The 20,520-nt window shown below is 41.0% G+C and overlaps 1 protein-coding gene across 3 annotated transcripts in view; it reads right to left on the bottom strand.

The window, feature by feature from the left end:
* The window catches only part of pcdh11 (protocadherin 11), a 514,163-nt gene that overhangs the window by 476,751 nt on the left and 16,892 nt on the right, over positions 1-20,520 (bottom strand). For all 3 annotated transcript variants that reach the window (XM_034180911.1, XM_034180912.1, XM_034180913.1), the window contains one exon: positions 457-2,964. In XM_034180911.1, the coding sequence (XP_034036802.1) occupies positions 457-2,964 (2,508 nt within the window). The remainder of the gene's footprint in view (positions 1-456; positions 2,965-20,520) is intronic.

Raw genomic sequence — 20,520 nt, 5'->3', positions numbered from 1 at the left:
GTGAACAGCCCTTGTGATTCGGGCTTCCATATGTTCTGATTGGCTTGTTTCAAAATGTCAGTGAAATATATTAGTGCACAACTTCACCTTGTCCTCAAATGCATCAGAGCACGCGGCTCAATCATTTCCACCTATCTAAATCAGACTACACTGCCACCAGTCGCTCAGATTTAAATTTACAAAAGCTAGCCATCATAATTACACTGCATCACTCAGGTTTTTGAATATGAAATTAAGATGCATGTAGAGTTTTCGAGAAGATTATATTGGAATTACCAGTACAGTGAAAGTTGCATGTCTTGAGAATACAATTTTCTAAATGCAAATATCATTAGTAGAGGAGAATCTTCTGGCTCCATTCTACCATCCTTCCCTTTCTCGCTCCATCTGTCATGGTAAAACAACAGGAATGTAAGTGGGGACTAGAGGTGGTTTAAAAAGGAAGTCATGAATTACCTGTCGGGTGGTGATTTGCCCTGCAGTCTTGAATGCCCCCTGACAGCTGCAGTCTGAGACGCTGTATGGGTCGGAGCTAGTTGATGAGCACTTGGAAAGTGAGTCGCAACCCACCACGAATGTGTTGTCCAATGGGAGTTCCTGGATCACATGATGCTTCTTTGGGGCCACTGGGGTCTCCGGCTTGATTTGAAAAGTGGGCTGGGGGGAAGCAGACTTATAATGCTTGGCTAAATCAGGGCTGTCAGGTTTGAAGGTGGTGGGTGTGGTGGCCCAGTTGTACTTCCCCATGGTCTGCTCCTCTAACTCCACAGGGAGATCCAGCGTACCGTTGACATGTTCGTGGGTCGGGTCGTCAGGCTTGGATTCATCAATGGTGACAAAGTTCAGTAGGAGACTCTTGGGGGATCGCTTCTTTCTTTTCTTCTTTTTCTTAATCTGACGGTTCTCTTGGTTAGGTGACACCCACTCGCCACTCTGCTTGCCCTTTTGTACCACCTTATGCCTGGGTGTCTGGCGGCAGCGCACCAAGGCAGTCACAAATATCACCAAAATGACAGTCATGGTCCCTGCTATAATCGCTATGACAACAATCACATATCCGTTGGCTTGAGGCGTCACCTCACTGTCCCCTATGTTACGGTCCAAGGGTGTCTCCATGCTTTTTCGTAGCTGCTCTTGGATGAAAGTAGCATTTGACACAGTGTCATTTACAAAGAGGTGAATAAGTGCGATGGCATGCAGCGACTCAGGTTGGCCAAGATCTTTGACCTTAACAACCAGACGATGCAGCCCCTGATCAGCTGCCACTATTTTCTCTTGCAGGGTTATGTTGCCTGACATTTTGTCAATGGTGAAGAGACCTCGAGGGGAGACCCTAGACGTGATGATGATGCTGCTGATGATGCTGTACTGCAGCTCAGCATTCATACCTGTGTCATTGTCGATGGCAAATACTCTAGTCACCACAGCGCCAGGGGTGGTGGTGGTCCGAACCAAATCATATGAGTAATTTGAGGATGGGATGACAAACACGGGACGATTGTCATTGACATCGACAACATTGATGGTGACTTTGGCGTAGGAGGAGCTGGGAGGTTGCCCTCCATCAACAGCCTTTACCATAAATGTGTAAGAGCTTTGCTGTTCCCTATCGAAGGTGATGTTGGGCTTGATCACCCCAGTTTGGGGGTCAATGATGAAATTATCTTTCCCGTTCAAAATGGACAGCGTTATAACAGCATTATCTCCCGCATCTGCATCCGTCACTGTGATTAAGCCAACAGTTCCATAGAGAGGCAGGTTCTCAGGCACGTAGAAGTTGTACTCGGGGTGTGTGAAAGCTGGGCTGTTGTCATTAAGGTCCTGGACAATTAGCCTAACAGTGACATTGCTCTGCAGGGACATAGAGCCATTGTCCCTTGCTATGACAGTAAAGGAGTACCTCTCCTGCTTCTCTCTGTCCAGCCGTTTACCAACAGACAGGATTCCTGACCGTCTGTCTATGTTAAATCCATCAGGCGCATCAGGGCCAAGTGTATAAATAATTTCAGCATTATGTCCACTGTCTGCATCGGTGGCAGTAATTTTTATTAACTGTGTCGAAGGGTCATTGTTCTCTGGTATGGAAAGTTGGATTTCCGGCTGAGGGAAGATAGGTGCATTGTCATTCTCATCCTTAATTTTAATTAAAACCATAGCTGAAGTGTTCAAAGGAGGCGTCCCCCTATCCGAGGCCACTATCTTAATTGCATATTCTCGAGTCGTTTCGTAATCGAGGGGTGCAGCCGTCTCTAGTAAGAACTGATCATTAAAGACAGGCTTCAACCGAAAAGGGACATCATGGTCAGTGTAGCAGGCTACTTTTCCGTAAAGATCTGCATCCTTATCAGTGACTGTAATGAGGGCGATTTTGGTGTTGAGAGGTGCATTCTCAGACAGCAGAACAGTCCCATTAACCAGGTTGATTATGTAGCGAGTGTCTATGGAGGGTACATTGTCATTAACATCTGTTACATTAACAATCACTGTGGCTCTGGAAGGGGTGGAGCTGCCATCGCTGGCCAGCACAATGAGCTTATGAACTGGCGTCACTTCCCTGTCCAGTGGCTGCTTCACAGTGATCAATCCTGTAGAGCCATCGATTGCAAAGTGACGTTTGGTTGAGGCAGAGATCTGGTTGCTGAAGGAAAAGTGGATCTGTGCATTTGAACCCAGGTCTGCATCTGTGGCATGAAGCTGAGCGACTGAGGTGCCCATGGGTGAGTTCTCTGCCACAGCAACTTCAAGTTCACTGTCCTTGAAAACTGGACGATTGTCATTGACGTCAGAGATGGTGACTTGGAGAATGGCAGTGCTGGATTTGGGAGGGTTGCCACCATCCTCCACCTTGATTTTCATCACAAAAGTATCCTTCTGCTCACGATCCAGGTTCTGCTGAACAATGAGCTGTGGCCATTTGTCACCCTCAGGAGTCTCAATGATGTCTAAACCAAACTCGCCAACGCTCTGCAAAGACAAGAAAATAAAGTCGGGAAAGAGTTAAATAATGGTGCTGTGCTTAGTGGATGTCCGAGAAACATTACTGCCCATTTTCGCAGTAACAATAGAAATTGTCTAGCACTTCATCTGGCTTTAAGTCAGTGAAAAATGTTGAGAGTAAATTAGACTAAAAACATAAAAGCTGAATGTTCTCATCTCGGTGAAATACCAGTAAACAAGCAACTTTCAAAATAATATGTCAAGATGTTAAAAATGCAGTGCTAAAACCTTTAGTTTTGTTCAATTCACTGAGCTCATTGAAGTCACTTCATTACTAAAATGACCTCACTGCCACAGCTCCAAAATTCTTTAACACAGTCAAAAATAAATTTTTATCTGCTTTTTCAATTACATATGCTTACAGTTTAATGTTATTAACCCTCATATTTCCACATTCTGCATTTTTGTATGTACCAACTACTGTCTAACCAACATGTCAGGCTGACACAGCTCACTATGGACTCCATGCCTAGACTGATACAGTGCATCCAGAAAGTATTCATGGCGCTTCACTTTTTCCAAATTTTGTTATGTTACAGCTTTATTCCAAAATAGAGTAAATATTTTTTCCCTCAAAATTCTACTCACAACACCCCATAATGACAACATGAAGAACATTTTATTGAAATTTTCCAAATTTCTTAAAAATTTAAAACCAAAGTCACCTTGACACATGCACAAATTTGATCCCCGCACAGCTGCACAATTCAATGTGCCAATGTGTCCCGCACTGTCCCACTGGATGCCATGCTATATAAAATAATCATTTTGTAGCTGATAACACATTTGTTCTCAGAACTTGGCTGATGAAACCATTCTCTCATCACTCCCAGAATCGCAGAGAAATTATCTACAGCTGCAGGTTGTCTCATGCACAAATCATGTCCAGTCAACTGAATGTGCCTCAGGTGGACCCCAATTAAGCTGCAGAAAAATCCCAAGAACAACAGGACACACCTGAGCTCAGTCTTGAGCATCATGGCAAAGGCTGTGAATACTTACATGCACATGATTTCTTAGTTTTTTTTTATTATTATTATTTTATAAATTTGCAAAAATCTAAAAAAAAAAAAAGACTTTATTCACATTGTCACTATGGTGTGTTGAGTATAGAACTTTGAGGAAAAAAAATTTTTAATCTATTTCTTACTTTCTAGATATTTTTGGGATGCACTGTATTTAATCCGAGATCCACCCACTCAGCTAGTCTGTGCCCTGTGTGCTCACATGTGCATAGGAGGTGATATGCCTGAAGGCATGGTTTTCCATTAAAAGTAGCAGGGACAGACATAGGTTTGTGTTTACAATAGCTTTTTTGGGAGAGGGCAGGACATGCAGCACCTCTGTATCCATGATGCATTGATGACTACAAACATTTTCAAGACACCCTCTGATGAACATTACCTTGTTAGAAATGTATATGTAACGGTTATGGGATTTTTCAATCTGCACTTTATTAAATGTTTTAGGGTTAAAATTTTCAATTGGGAGAAAAACTGTTTTAATCGATCCAGTATTCAATAAGAACACAAACACAGATAGGTGCACAGCTGTACAATGTCATGCTATGGGGCAAGCTGAAACCCTTAAATAAACTGCTTCGAGTCACCACCGAATATATATTGTTGGTGTACAGGTTGCTGTTGAACCACTGTATTAACAGTCAATTTCAATTTCAATTTATTTTCATTTATGTAGCACCAAATCACAAGAAAGTTGCCTCAAGGCGCTTCACACAGGTAAGGTCTAACTTTACCAACCCCCAGAACAAGCAGACAGGCGACGGTGGTAAGTAAAAACTCCCTCTGATGATTTCAAGAAGAAACCTCAATCAGACCAGACTCAAAGAGGCGACCCTATGCCTGGGCCATGCTACCGACACAATTTACAAAACAATTCACAAAACAAATATACAGGAAATGGTGCCAGTGCACAGGACAGGAGGGTTGCAGAAACTGATATCACACCCATCTCTGGATGGAGCTGCACCGCAAATAGAGAGAAAAAAAACAGAATCAGGCATCAGAAAGACAACAAATACAGTATAATTTGTCAGCATTAAGCAACAAGAAAAACAATCAATCAATCAATTCAATCAATCAATTTTATTTATATAGCGCCAAATCACAACAAACAGTTGCCCCAAGATATTGTAAGGCAAGGCCATACAATAATTACGTAAAAACCCCAGCGGTCAAAACGACCCCCTGTGAGCAAGCACTTGGTGACAGTGGGAAGGAAAAACTCCCTTTTAACAGGAAGAAACCTCCAGCAGAACCAGGCTCAGGGAGAGGAAGTCTTCTGCTGGGACTGGTTGGGGCTGAGGGAGAGAACCAGGAAAAAGACATGCTGTGGAGGGGAGCAGAGATCAATCACTAATGATTAAATGCAGAGTGGTGCATACGGAGCAAAAGGAGAAAGAAACCGTCAGTGCATCATGGGAACCCCCCCAGCAGTCTAAGTTTATAGCAGCATAACTAAGGGATGGTTCAGGGTCACCTGATCCAGCCCTAACTATAAGCTTTAGCAAAAAGGAAAGTTTTAAGCCTAATCTTAAAAGTAGAGAGGGTGTCTCCCTGATCTGAATTGGGAGCTGGTTCCACAGGAGAGGAGCCTGAAAGCTGAAGGCTCTGCCTCCCATTCTACTCTTACAAACCCTAGGAACTACAAGTAAGCCTGCAGTCTGAGAGCGAAGTGCTCTATTGGGGTGATATGGTACTAAGAGGTCCCTAAGATAAGATGGGACCTGATTATTCAAAACCTTATAAGTAAGAAGAAGAATTTTAAATTCTATTCTAGAATTAACAGGAAGCCAATGAAGAGAGGCCAATATGGGTGAGATATGCTCTCTCCTTCTAGTCCCTGTCAGTACTCTAGCTGCAGCATTTTGAATTAACTGAAGGCTTTTCAGGGAACTTTTAGGACAACCTGATAATAATGAATTACAATAGTCCAGCCTAGAGGAAATAAATGCATGAATTAGTTTTTCAGCATCACTCTGAGACAAGACCTTTCTAATTTTAGAGATATTGCATAAATGCAAAAAAGCAGTCCTACATATTTGTTTAATATGCGCATTGAATGACATATCCTGATCAAAAATGACTCCAAGATTTTCACAGTATTACTAGAGGTCAGGGTAATGACAGAACAGAAGAAATACTAAGGTGATCACTGGCCACTAGCAATAAACTTCACTAAAAGACCCAGAATTTAGATAAAGTTGAGGCCGCGGCACGCTCCGTTTCCTAATAAAATGAATTAAAAGAGTAAAAAGCGTAGTAACATACTATGCCAGTATGCAAGCCATACGAAAGGGAAAATAAGTGCGTCTTAAGTCTGGACTTGAAAATCTCTACAGAAACTGACTGTTTTATTGATGCAGGGAGATCATTCCACAGAACAGGAGCATGATAACTGAAAACACTGTGACCCGCAGACTTTTTATTCACCCTAGGGACACAAAGTAGTCCTACACCCTGAGAAAGCAGAGGCCGGGCTGGTACATAGGGTTTAATTAGGTCAGCTAGGTAGGTAGGTGCCAGTCTGTGAACAATTTTAAAGGCTAGCAGCAGAACCTTAAAATCTAATCTCACAGGGACAGGAAGCCAGTGAAGAGATGCCAAAATGGGTGTAATGTGATTAAACTTTCTGCTTCATGTCAAAATCACCAAAACTAGAGGCAAGTGGTTAATGCGCTTGGTTTCAGTGCAGAAGGTTCCGGGTTCAAATCCCACCTCTGCCACATTTCTCCATGTAATGTGGAGTTGTGACAGGAAGGGCATCCGGCGTAAAACCTGTGCCAATTCAACATGCAGATCCACCTTGGATTTGCTGTGGCGACCCTGAGTGCAAACAAGGGAGCAGCCCAAGAGACTTACTATCTTATTGTTGGGATGAAGCGCTGGTGTCCTCTGGTTCATGCTGAGAAACACAGCCAGAGCAGACAAATACAGAGGAACACTATGTTTATTCAAAAATTTGCACAATAAGGAATTAAGGTATTTTCAGTATTTTCAGGTATTTCCATCCAAAACAAGGAAGTCTTATGTGGATAACAGTTTTCGGCCAGCTGTAGTGATGAATCCGGGTGAAATGATGTTCCCCTTTTGTAACCTGTCCATTATTTTGGTACCCTAACCAAAGGGTGCCAAAAAGGTGTTTACTTATTGGTCTGTTATTTTGATACCTGTCCCTAAAGCCACGCCACACATAGCAAGAATATGCAGGAACCAGGCCGACACGGCAAAAATGGTCATAATCCGGATGCAGTCTGGAGAAAAACAGGCATGGTGAACCATGTCAGAATGAATCCAGACTGCCTCGTGCACACCTGCAGGATGCTGCCCAAACATATATTAGAGAACAGTCAGATGACACAGACTGCTGTCAGACGCCACCAACATTGGAGCTGTCACTCACCCTATCACTCACGTATGCAATCAAATCTTTGCTCGTCCTCACATTCTCAGCACTAAACTGACCTCTCATAGTTCTAACCCAATGCCTATACCACAGAGCTTCTACCACAGAGATTCTAACACTGCTGAACACTGACCCTATCAAACCCAACAGACACTCTTCTTGCACATCCATTACTCCACTTTAGCACATTGCATACAGTTGTAAACAGACAGTTTATTGCTAATTATAGTGCCTTTGCTCATTGTAAAATTGTGTTATACTACCTTGGTCACCTTTTTTTTTTTTTTTAACTTGTGTTATCATTATTTTGGCACTTGGAAGATGGCTTCAACAAAATTTCATTGTGCTATCCAGTGACAATAAAGATAACTTATCATAATACAGTAAAATTCCAGAATTGTTTATATTAATGTATTCTTTCAATTATAACAAATGTATTTTTTTTATTTTTATTAAAAGGCATGTATTCTGTTATGCCCAAAGTTCTTCTTGTTTTTTGCCTGAAAATAATGTCTATTAACAATTTTAATGTTTCTCTGCTCCAAGACAAAAAAAAAAAAAAACCTTCATGGTATCAATTACAGGCAAAAGTCAACCTTTAAAAAAAGTTTGTGAAAATTATTTCCAAGGACTCCTGTTTACAAATTTTTACACACACACACACACACACACACATACATATATATATATATATATATATATATATATATATATATATATATATATATATATATATATATATATATATATATATATATAATTCTCTTTGGCTTCTCCCTTGTTTCACAGTAGATCCAAGGTCGATCTGCATGTTCATTTTGACACAACTTTCAAGCCGGATACCCTTCCTGACACAACTCCATATTACATGGAGAATGGGCCAGAGTGGCCTTGAACCAGGAAGTGCATTAAACTGCTTGGACACCACCTCAGGTCAGTAATAATAATAATAATAATAATAATAATACTAATAATAATAGCTTTGTTTTGAGGGTAACAAACATTTCAGAGGTCACCTTATGCATTCACTACTTCAGTAATCCAGAAACAGCACCTGCCAGTAACCCTTTTAAAAATGTCCCAGCCATTGGAATAAAACACACTATCTCCTCTCCTCTGAGCAAGTACTGCTTGAAGGGATTTATTTATCACTTTAGCCTGCTCATTGCAATCCCTCTGCTGTCGCTAAAACGTGATTTCATTCTACTTTCCCATAATGTGTTGAGTTCGAATGGAGCAGGCAGCCTTGCAACATTTCAACTTGATAATGTGAGAAAGCTAAAGCTGAAAATGGAGACGCACCAATAAGCTCTAAATTTAAATACATTGCAAGTCCAGATCATCAGAGATTAATAGAAGGGGAGTAAAAAAAAAATCCTGTATATTAGAAGGGCTTTTTTGCTCAAGAAGGGCTAAATCTTTGCAAATGTAAAGCCCAACGAAAATGAAAGAAATGCATAAGTAATCCCCATGAGAAATGGTGAGAATTGATGCTGGAGTAATTGCCTTTCCACCCCTCAAAAAAATCTAGCAGTAGTATTTACAATTTAAGATGGGGTAGGGTATGGAAGAGAAGAGAGTGAGGAAGAGAGAGTATAGTCGGTACAAGGGAGGAAATAAGAGGAAGATCAAGCCTGTGAATGAGCTGCATGCACATTATGAAACAAAGGAGCCCTTTGAAGCTCGTTCAGTCAGAAGCGGTTTCATGGTAAAACAAGAAAAAGCATCCTCTTTAAAGAGATAAGCTTCATGCTGCACATAATGTTGGAAGAGATTACTCTTTCTAGGCACAGCTATCAAATGAGATTAAGATATATAAATTTGCCTCGTTCAAGGAGAGAAACATTTCGACGGCACTGTGCGAGCACATCTCCTCGGTAGGTTTGAAAAATCGCAAATTGTCCTTATGCCAGTGCACCGTTGTAGCAGTCACAAGCAAACAGGCGACGGCAGCGTGTAAATTATTGTGTACTTTGAAAAATTGCTTGCAGAGGGAATGTTTTCAGTGTGTCAATGATTAGTAGAACTACTTAAAACAGCCAACACTGCAGCACTGATCTTTCAGACCTTATTTCTGGCAAGTAGACTACCCAAAGACGGGAATTGCTTTTTTGGATAAGCCGAGTCCCTTAAGTTGCGGCACTATTCCTGTTGCGGGTGAAAAGTCCAGGAATCGTTCTGAGGTCTCTCTCCACGCAGGCTGGCTCAGTTGTCAGTTGTTTGAATAGTTCCTTGACACAACTGCAGCTGATGATCTGACATTTGGCAAAGCCTGCTGTTAATAATAGGATCTGGAGTTAGGATGTGTCAAATGGAATGCTGTGCGGTGATTTATGAGCCGACATTTCCTCTATGCTTTTGTCTCGGTTTTGCACAATTTTACAACTGACAAGGCAGCACTCAGCGCATTTCAATAAGTTGAAGTGAGCTATCTCCCAGGCTGTGCATCCTCTTGAATGCAAAATTAGTTTGGCGGATTGTGATAAGATCGAGGGCAGGCTAAGAAAAGGCCAAATACTAGCATGAATCACTCACTGGAAACCCTAAGGCTGAGAGAGAAAGACAAATTCCCTAAATGGCTAAGTGTGCACATTAAGCCTTGATGTTTCACCACGCATACCACTGCAGGTGCATGTTTCACTGAACTTTGATGACTTGCCTTTCGGTCCAGACCACAAAGCCTTAAATGTCCACAGCGGTCCGAGATGACAATCAGGATAAAATGTATAATTCCAAAGCAAATGACTGAGGGATGCTGACAGAAGTGGAGGTGGCTGGTGATGAGAGGACAGCAGGACCCCTTTGTGCAGACAGTGCCTCAGATTATCACTGGATGCATCTTTCCATCAAATTGATGACCTTATTAAAACTCAGAGGAGACTGAGATTGGGCTGTGAATATATCAGGATGACTGTAGTCACGGTGATGACCATGGATGGGACTAAGTGGGGAGTGCTATTCATCACAAGCTATAGCACCTCTTTATAATGCTGATAGAAATTCACTCTCTGTCTCTCTTGCTCTCTCTTTCATTCTTCTCTCACTCTTTTTTCTCTATCGCTCATCCATTTTTGCCCCTGGCTATGATCTCATGCATATAATTAAGACAAAAGAAGCTGGGGATTGTTTGTCTCTTTTGTCAACCCCGAGAACAGGATAATGTGTTAAAATCGAATGCTAATGAAAACTGGAAATGTTTGTCAGTTTGGTCTCAGCCCAAATATTCTATTCAGTGCTTATAGGCAGCCTGCCATCCATTAATCAAATTATTTTCTGCTACTTGAAGTTGGAGTTTTAATACTTATTTTGTTTTTGTTGTTTTTATTTGCTTTTTCGTTCCAAATGAAGCAACACCTCAGGAGCCACCTCTTCTGCTTTGTCTTTTAGATGTAGCTGAATTATAAAAGGCAGCATGAAACAAGAGGAGCTTGAATTGTCTCATGTCCTGTCAGGTTTCAGGTAGCCTGAAATTTTGTAAAAGATCTAACATTTGAAAGATTTGAAGAACAATTTTTCACAAACCATTATTGCATTATAAAACAAGAGCAATCAGAGATTTCTGACGTCCACCAATCCAGATCTGGATCACCTCCAAAATTCAGTGGAGTCTTCCATGCTCTGATATCTATAGGTGGTGCAAATTCAGTGAGAATCCATAAGTAATCCTTCAAAGCTGATATAAAGGGAAATCTTGATCCAGAATCCGGATCCGGATCACCTGCAAAATTTAATGGGGTCTTCCATGCCCTGATATCTATCTGTGTTGCAAACGTGGTGAGAATCTGTGAAGTAGTTTTGAAGAAATTCTTCAAAGCCTATATCAGAGGTGCGCAACTTGTTCCAGAAAGGGCCAAGAGGGTGCAAGTTTTCTTTGCAGCCACTGACTCCACCAGGTGATTTCATTGATTAATATCACTCTGAGCAGATGGAATCAGTTAATCAGTGAAATCACCTGGTGGAGTCAGTGGCTGCAAAGAAAACCTGCACCCTCTTGGCCCTTTCTGGAACAAGTTGCCCTCCCCTGGCCTATATAAAGGGAAATCTTGATACAGAAACCAGATCTGGATCTGGATCACCTCCAAAATTCAGTGGAGTCTTCCATGCCCTGATATCTGTGGTGCACATTTGGTGAGAATCTGTGGAGTAGTTTTGAAGAAATCCTTCAAAGCCTATATAAAGGGATATGTTGATCCAGAATCTGGATCTGGATCACCTCCAAAATTCAGTGGAGTCTTTCATGCCCTAATATCTATCTGTGGTGAAAATGTGGTGAGAATCCATGAAGCAATTTTGACGTAATCCTTCAAAGCCCATATAAAGTGAATCTTCATCCAGAATCTGGAGCCAGATCCGGATCACCTCCAAAATTTAATGGCTTCTTCCATGGCCTAATATCTATCTGTGGTGAAAATTTGGTGAGAATCCATGAAGCGGTTTTGAAGAATCCTTCAAAGCCTATATAAAGTGAATCTTGATCCAGAATCCGGATCCGGATCACCTCCAAAATTCAGTGGAGTCATCCATGGCCTAATATCTATAGGTGTTGAAAATTTGATGAGAATCATTGAAGCAGTTTTGAAGTAATCCTTCAAACCCTATATAAAGTGAATCTTGATCCAGAATCCAGATCCAGATCACCTCCAAAATTTAATGGATTCTTCCATGGCCTAATATGTATCTGTGTTGAAAATTTCGTCAAAATTCATGCAGGAGCTTTGACGTAATCTTGCTGACAGTGATCCTTCAAAGCCTATATAAAGTGAAACTTGATCCAGAATCAGGATCGAATCACCTCCAAAATCTAATGGGTTCTTCCATGACCTTATATCTATCTGTGGTGAAAATTTCATCAATATCCATTCAGTATTTTTGGTGTAATCCTGCTAACAGTCAGACAAACAGACATACAGATAAATGCTGATGATTTTATTACATCCTCGGTGGATGTTATAAGTGTAAAGTATTGATAAATAGATAGAGAGAGATCAAAAATTCAAGGAACACTTTTTAATCAGAGTATAGCATCAAGTCAGTTCAACTTGTGGGATATTGATCTGGTCTGAGAACAAACTGACAAACATTTCCAGCTAAGTAGCAAAGGGGGTGTTAATCAGTTTCAGCTGCTTTGGTGTTAATGAAATTAATAACTGGTGCACTAGAGAGGCAAGAATGAGATGACACCCAAAACAGGAATGCTTTTACAGATGGAGCCCACTGACATTTTTTTCCCTCCTCATGTTGATTTTTCACTAGTTTTGCATTTGGTTAGGGTCAGTGTCACTACTGGTAACATGGTGCGGTACCTGGACCCTACACAGGTTACAGAGGTAGTCCCACTCCTCCAAGATGGCACATCAATACATGCCAGTGCAAGGAGGTTTGCCGTGTCTCGCAGCACAGTCTGTAGCGCATGGAGGAGAATCTAGGAGACAGGATGTTACTCTAAGAGAGCTGAACAGGGCCATAGAAGGTCCTTAACCCATCTGCAGGACTGGCATCTGCTCCTTTGTGCAAGGAGGAACAGAATGAGCACTGCCGGAGCCCTACAAAATGACCTCCAGTAGGCCACTGGTGTGAATGTCTTTGACCAAACAAGCAGAAACAGACTTCATGATGCGGCCTGAAGGCATGTCATTCTGTAGTGGGCCATGTGCTCACTGGCCAGCACCGTGGCACTAGATTGGAATTTGCCAGAGAACACAAGAATTGGCAGTTCCACCACTGGCGCCCGGTGAATTTCACAGGTCAGAGCAGGTTCAACCTGGAGATGCTGTGGGAAACATTATACTGCCTGCAACATCATTAAACATGACTGGTTTGGTGGTGGGTCAGTGATGGTCTGGGGAAACATCTCTCCTGAAGGATGCACAGACCTCTCCAGGCTAGACAATGGCACCCTGACTGTTATTATGTAGGTATTGGGATTAAATCCTTGGACCCATTGTCAGACCCTACGCTGGTGCAGTGGGTCCTGGCTTCCTCCTGGTGTATGACAATGCCCAGCCTCATTGATGCCATTGAATGGCCCTCATGATTCCCTGACCTAAATCCAATAGAACACATCTGGAACAATATCTTTCAGTCCATCTGACCTCAGAGTGTCCAGGAGCTAAGTGATGCCCTCATCCAGATCTGGGAGGAGATTCCCCAGGACACCATCTATTGTCATATTAGGATTATGCTCCAACATTATCAAGCATGTAGGAAAGTGAGAGGATGCCTGAGGAGTGGAGACGAAGTGTGCTGGTTCCTATTTTCAAGAACAAGGGTGATGTGCAGAGCTGCATAAAGCTGATCAGCCACAGCATGAAGTTATGGGAAAGAGTAGTAGAAGCTAGGCTTAGAAAACAGGTGAAGATCTGTGAGCAGCAATAAAGTCGGATATTCAGGGTTTGGTCTGTAATAAACTATTTCTGCAGCGCGGCTCCACTTTGAAACCATGAACCATTGAAGCAATGCTTCGATCCAGTAGCTCGTTGGTTCTTTGATTCACTGCTCTTCAGAAACGGCAAGCCGCTTCTTAACCCCTCACAAAGCCATTAAAATATCGTCAGTCACTTTTGTGTGGATTAAAGTCACTAACTGGGACTCTTGTCTTGTTGCTGTCAAGAAACGAGAATCATCCTCCGTTCAGTTCACACAGCTCGAAACGCTGCGCGGCTGAGACAGTGTCCGGTCGGAATTAATAACTTCAAAATGAATCGCTGCTTTAAGCACAGCAGCTGTAAGCTCAGCTCAGATATATGGAAACACATTCATGCCAATGTCTGAAAGGAAATGCTTTTGACAAAAACTACAGATTTTGTTTATTCCTATTTATGTCCAGAGATCAAGGATTCACCATGTAGAGTTCATTATGTACAAAGTTTAAGGATCCAGTGACCAAATTCATATTTATTTACTTTAAGACTCAATAAAATGTTCAATTTCAATTCAATTTAATCGGCTTATAAAGTGCCAAATCACAACAAAATCTAAATATACTAAAACAAATACATCACAATTGTACACATATCAAATTGTGGTATGTGTACAATTGTGACGTATTTGTTTTAGTACATTTAGTCATGGACATGAATATTGTTATTTTGATATGAAACAGGATAACAAATGACCTGCCAGTGGTTTTATATTTGATTTCATTAGTGTGTTTCAGTTGAAATTTACATTTTCAAAGTTATGCAATGTTCATTTACATTTTCAAATAAAACTGCTTTTAAGCGGCTTTTGAATTCATTTTTGGGTTTCACATATACCATGCGATTAATCATGATTAATCACAGAAAGCCATTGAGTTAATGCGATTAAGATGTTTTCCCACCCCTAATATATATATATATATATATATATACACAGTGAGGAAAATAAGTATTTGAACACCCTGTGACTTTGCAAGTTCTCCCACTTAGAAATCATGGAGGGGTCTGAAATTTTCATCTTAGGTGCAAGTCCACTGTGAGAGACATAATCTAAAAAAAAAATATCCGGAAATCACAATGTATGATTTTTTAATAATTTATTTGCATGTTACTGCTGCAAATAAGTATTTGAACACCTGCAAACATTGCATGAAATATGTACTTAATCACTTACCAACAAGCAAGAATTCTGGCTGTCACAGAGCTGTTAGTTTTTCTTTAAGCTCTCCTATTCTGCACTCTTTACCTGTATTAATTCCACCTGTTTGAACTTGTCACCTGTGAAAAAGACACCTGTTGACACACTCAGTCAATCACGCTCCAACCTATCCACCATGACCAAGACCAAAGAACTGTCTAAGGACACAAAATTGTAGACCTGCACAACGTTGGGATGGACTACAGGACAACAGGCAAGCAGCCTAGTGAGGCAACTGTTGGTGCAATTATTAGAAAATGGAAGAAACACAAGCTGCCTGTTAATCTTCCTCGGTCTGGGGCTCCATGTAAGATCTTGCCTCGTGGGGTAAGGATGATTATGAGAAAGCCCAAAACTACACAGGAGGACTTGCTCAATGACCTGAAGAGAGCTGGGACCACAGTTGCAAAGATTACCATTGTAACACACTATGCTGTCATGGTTTAAAATCCTGCAGGGCACACAAGGTCCCCCTGCTCAAGCCAGCACATGTCCAGGCCCATTTGAAGTTCACCAGTGACCATCTAGATCAGGGGTGCTCAAGTTCGGTCCTCAAGAGCTACCTTCCTGACACTCTTAGTTGTCTCCCTGCTCCAACACACATGAATCCAGTGAAAGGCTCATTAAAAGTCTGCTAAGGAGTCTGTATATAAACCTAACAAACACCAAATATGTACAGAGCTCATCTCATCTACTGCCCAGAGTGTACCTGGAGAGTAAGAATCAAATGTCTGTCATGTATTGCTAAAGACGTATTGCATTTGGGCAACTGTGCCAACACACAAACAAGATGGGCCCATCTTCCAACTGTCAAACACTGTTTTCAATTTTGATTTATTCTCATTTATATAGCACCAAATCACAACCAAGTTGGACCAAGGCGCTTCACACAAGTAAGGCGTAACCTTATGAACCCCCAGAGCAAGCACTCAGGCGACAGTGGTAAGCAAAAACTTGTACACATTCCAGTACATCTGTTATTGCTCCTCTTCACCAGACACAGTGGTAAGTTTTCTGCCAAGCACCTGTGTCCTCTGTATCACCATATAAGTTGCATTTGTGAGTGAGATATGGTCAGGCACAGAGGTGGTGCATCGCTATTATCCATCACCAGGGCCCAGTTTCATAAAGGAGCCTAATCTTGTTTATTGGACTAATCTCAATTAGTTGACTCATCCTTTGACATTGTTGCACAAAGCACTTAGTCGGCTAAAGTTTTGTGTTACCCGGCTGAAATTTTTAGCCTGGTACAGAGGAGGCTAATCTTATTTTAGTTGCCAAAACTTTAGTGCCTTACCTCAAAAAAGGCAGCTATCATGTACCACCACTTGATGAAGGAGGAAGGAAGGAGAGACTTGTGGTGGGAGCGGGTGTTCCAGGACTGGAATCATCCATTGGAGATGTTTACGCACACAGAGGTCTGGAGCATTTCTTTGCTGCAGCAGACTTGGCCATGTTTGTAGCAGATGGACCAACCCGGACGTAAACAAAGCTGTTGCACATTCAAGGTGTTTCGTGGCAACGGCACTTGTGAGGCAGCTATGACCATGAAAATTGTTGACGAACATAAAATGGCTAATCTACAAGTTTAGCCATTGATGTGAAGCGGAGATTAGATGGATAATGTTGGACGACAAACCTTAGTTGACTATGTAAGCTTAGTAGACTAAAAGATTAGACTGCTTTATGAAACTGGGCCCAGAAAGTGTTTGCGCCTTAGACCGGTAAAAGCCAGAATTAATGTCCAGCACTGTGATGTATAAAGAGCACAACACTCAAACACATCTTACATAAGCTGGTTCAGAATGGAGATACACCCTGCTTGCCTGTACGCATCTTGACCAGTTGTGTGCACTCGTGTATTAATATGACTGTGTATTATGGCCACCATAGAGAGGAAAATAGGCCATTAGAAGGGAGGAGAAAAAAAATACAAAAGAGGTAAAATGTCTTTCTCTTGCTCACTGTCTTTGTTCGGATAACATACATGATAAATAATATAATGACATGCAGCCATGTTCAAAGCTGTTGCACCTCACTAGCATGTACATTTGATGGTAACATCTGTTATGCTGCTCTTGATTTAAATAAATAAATAAATAATAAAATAATAATAATCAATTACCACACCATACCACTCATGGGCTTTATTGGGACCTTTTAATCCACACAGAAAGTGAATAGATTTTAATGAAATAAGAGTAAACACTCATGGAGTAACACAAAACCTCACCATGCTGCTGCATTGCTTCACCTCAGGGAGCTTTGTCGTCCGCTGTCCACTGACAGCTTGGTGACAAAAAACAGGGCTTGGCACAATCCAGTTTGAGGGAATGGACAGGTGACTCTGTAATTGGTTGATATTACTTTTGGACTACAACATGCCCATCCCTAAATAACAATTTCAATACAACCACTTTATGTCCAGCACCTGGCTTTGTAAAAGTACTTCTCACTGCTTAAATGATAATCTGCGCTCAGACAAACCCAAACTGAACTATCCCCACTGTGCTACTTGTTTGTGTGTCCGATGTCAAGATGGAGCCTGATGATATAATGTACAAATATTTCTTTGACATAAAAATTCGAAATAATAATTCTAATAATCAGAATAACAATAATGATAATAACTATAATAATAATAGGTAGGAGACAAACCCTACATTTCTGTGACCTCCTCAGATGTCTAAAACACAATCTAGATATCCACATCAGCATCCAGTTTATGACTGAACAGAGTACGAACAGCAGAATAATGTTGATCTGCAGGAAATGGATCAAACAAGGCACCCACTTTTCAAAAGTCTGAAGTTGCTGACATAGAAAAACTTCCATTTATGTAGGCTGTGACACTGCAAACACATCGTAAATCACTGGAAACGAGCAAAAAAGCGGCTGACATTTGTGAACAGTCAAATTTCTCCAGCTGAAGTTACATCTCTTTCAGTTTCGTCTCAATTCTGGCTTCTGAGAAGCTCCATGAATATGTAAAATGATAGAATCTGCTTTCATGGGGGATCCTCCTCCATCCATGCATGTGATTACTTTTTCTGCCCTTGACCGTTTCTTAGAGCGCTTCCTCCGCAGTTGAGGTGACGCAACACAGCGCCACGCTACACTAATTTCAGAGTTTTACTCTCACTGTGATCACCAGGGATTGTGTACAAATGTACAATAAAATTAGAAATTGCTCATCAGTGCATTGGAAAAACAAGGCAAAAAAATAGATAATACATAAATTTTCTCATTCGTTGTATGGCCTGTTGAAAACTCAAGCATGTTAACAGCATACTGAGAGCGGCTCAGTTGCAGTAAAATAGCAATGACATTGTATAAAATAAACAAAGAAACTATTATTCTGAGGGAGAACACAATGATGTTCCAAAGTAGGTTTAGCGGCCAAGAACTATTCTAGGAAACATTTGCACATTCCTTCCTCCACTAAAGCTTTGGCTTTGCACTGCACTAGTGAAATAGCTGCCACCAAAGGTTTAAATTTTTCTCTGGCTCCTGTCATGCTTTGTCCTGTTTCATTTACTTGTATGGAACCTGGAAGATGATGAAATTAATCTGGACTATGGTGAGAATCTAATGAGAGAAACTAAATCATGGGTGCCCCAAGTATGCTCAAAACAGAATTTCCTACAAAAGATTATACAAGCACAGCTCATGCAAGGGTGTTAGAAAGCTATATATTGTGCAAAGGGAAAGTAAATGATTTCAGATGATCGTCATAATGACCAGAACATTTGGTTGTTGATTTTCCAGGCCTGAACAATTCAGGACTTCATGCTGGAGAAGCCTTGGCAGAGAGGAGACTCTTTAAAAATGCAAATTGGTATTCAAGGCAGACACGGACAGCTACAGTTCTGTTCATTCTAACCCAGCGTTTGCTTCATGTGAGGCTCAAAGATGGACTTGCCATTTCTGCCTTACACTGAGCTCCCAAATGCAGCGAGCCTTCTTGATTTTGTTTGGGGTCTCCTACAGAGTGCAAGCATCTGCCTCTTTAATTACGCTTCATTTGTAAGATCTCACGTCACCTCCTGTATTAATCTCCCCGTAAAGCACTGAGTGATGTCTAGATTATATATGAAGAGTGCATGATATTATCCCACTTTTCTAGATTTAGGGCAGTCTCCATTAAGCAACAGTAAATATTGCACTGCAGATTAATAAAGCATCAATTAAATGATGAAGAAAAGCTTTCCTGAGTTCTGTGTGAGACACCTAATAGCATAATCCGCTATATTCCTTCGCACTCTTTAATCTACTTTTTTCACCTGTTGATAGAAATTAGACATGCAATAAATGCTCTATCTGTGATATCTACTGGCTGTCCAATAATACCAAACTGACAACTATCCCCAATTTACAGCCATCACTTGTAATGCAACAAAGAATATGGAAATATCAAAGGAAATATAAAACATGGTAGGTCACATGACCTCACCAAGAAAGTGCACATTTTCAACAGCAACATGAAGATGATTGATGATGGACTATCATTTTAGTACATACTGAGCAAAATTTCCAAAGGATGTCAATAGGAAATTAATAAATATTGCACAGACTGAACATGAGGCAAAATGTGACTGGATACTTTGGATGTTCCTACTTTGAACTTGGGGATGCCACAAGATCCACCCAGGAACTTGGGACACATTTTATGTCATGTGACCTTTCTAATGCAACTCCATATCCTCCTGAGACCCAGCCCATTCATTTACGTCCTCTGTAGTGGACATTTGTTCTTGCTCTATATCCTTTGATGTATTTAAGCTACCCTTCTAAGTCCTGGTGTGCTCAATAGAGGACATCCTGGCCTTCCCAAGATATCTCATGTTTGGGTGGGATGACGGGAACTTTCTTTTCATGCTGAGATTAAACGGAGACTGTACAAGACACGTTTTGCCTCAGTTCTCAGGAGGATATGCACATGAGGACAGTTACCTTTTTTATATATAAATTTGCTTTTCTATGCCAATACAGTAGAGTTGAAATGAAAGATGTGCTTGAAATGTAGATTCTGCTTTAATTCAAGGATTTTAAGAAAAATAATGTTGCATTAACCATTTAGTAATTACATTTTGATTTATTCACATTTCATTTGTTTTAAGAGGCCACAAGTAAATGGACAAACTGTACACGAGGACTATTTTTACACTCTCAAATCAGAAAGGGTTGGGATGGTAAGGAAAGTTGGAAGGGGGAGGGGGGACTGCAGTGATTCTGACATTTATGTTGACTTCTGTTTCACTGAAGACCGTATGTGTGTGTGTATTCTTTTCTTTTTCTGGTCACTGCCAATTAATTTGTTACTATACATCAATATTTGTATTTAAGGCCCAAAACACATGGGGCAATAAAGCATTTGCTACATTGTAGCATTGCCTGTCCTTATTGCCATTTCTTTTTTCATTGAAGATACAAAGCAATGAAGCATTTCAAGTGTTATTTTGTTCTCTTTTTCCTGGAAGC

Source organism: Thalassophryne amazonica, chromosome 11 (assembly GCF_902500255.1).
Source record: "Thalassophryne amazonica chromosome 11, fThaAma1.1, whole genome shotgun sequence".
NCBI lineage: Eukaryota > Metazoa > Chordata > Actinopteri > Batrachoidiformes > Batrachoididae > Thalassophryne > Thalassophryne amazonica.
The sequence above is the reverse complement of the archived record's forward strand: the minus strand, read 5'-3'. Positions and strand labels throughout refer to the sequence as shown.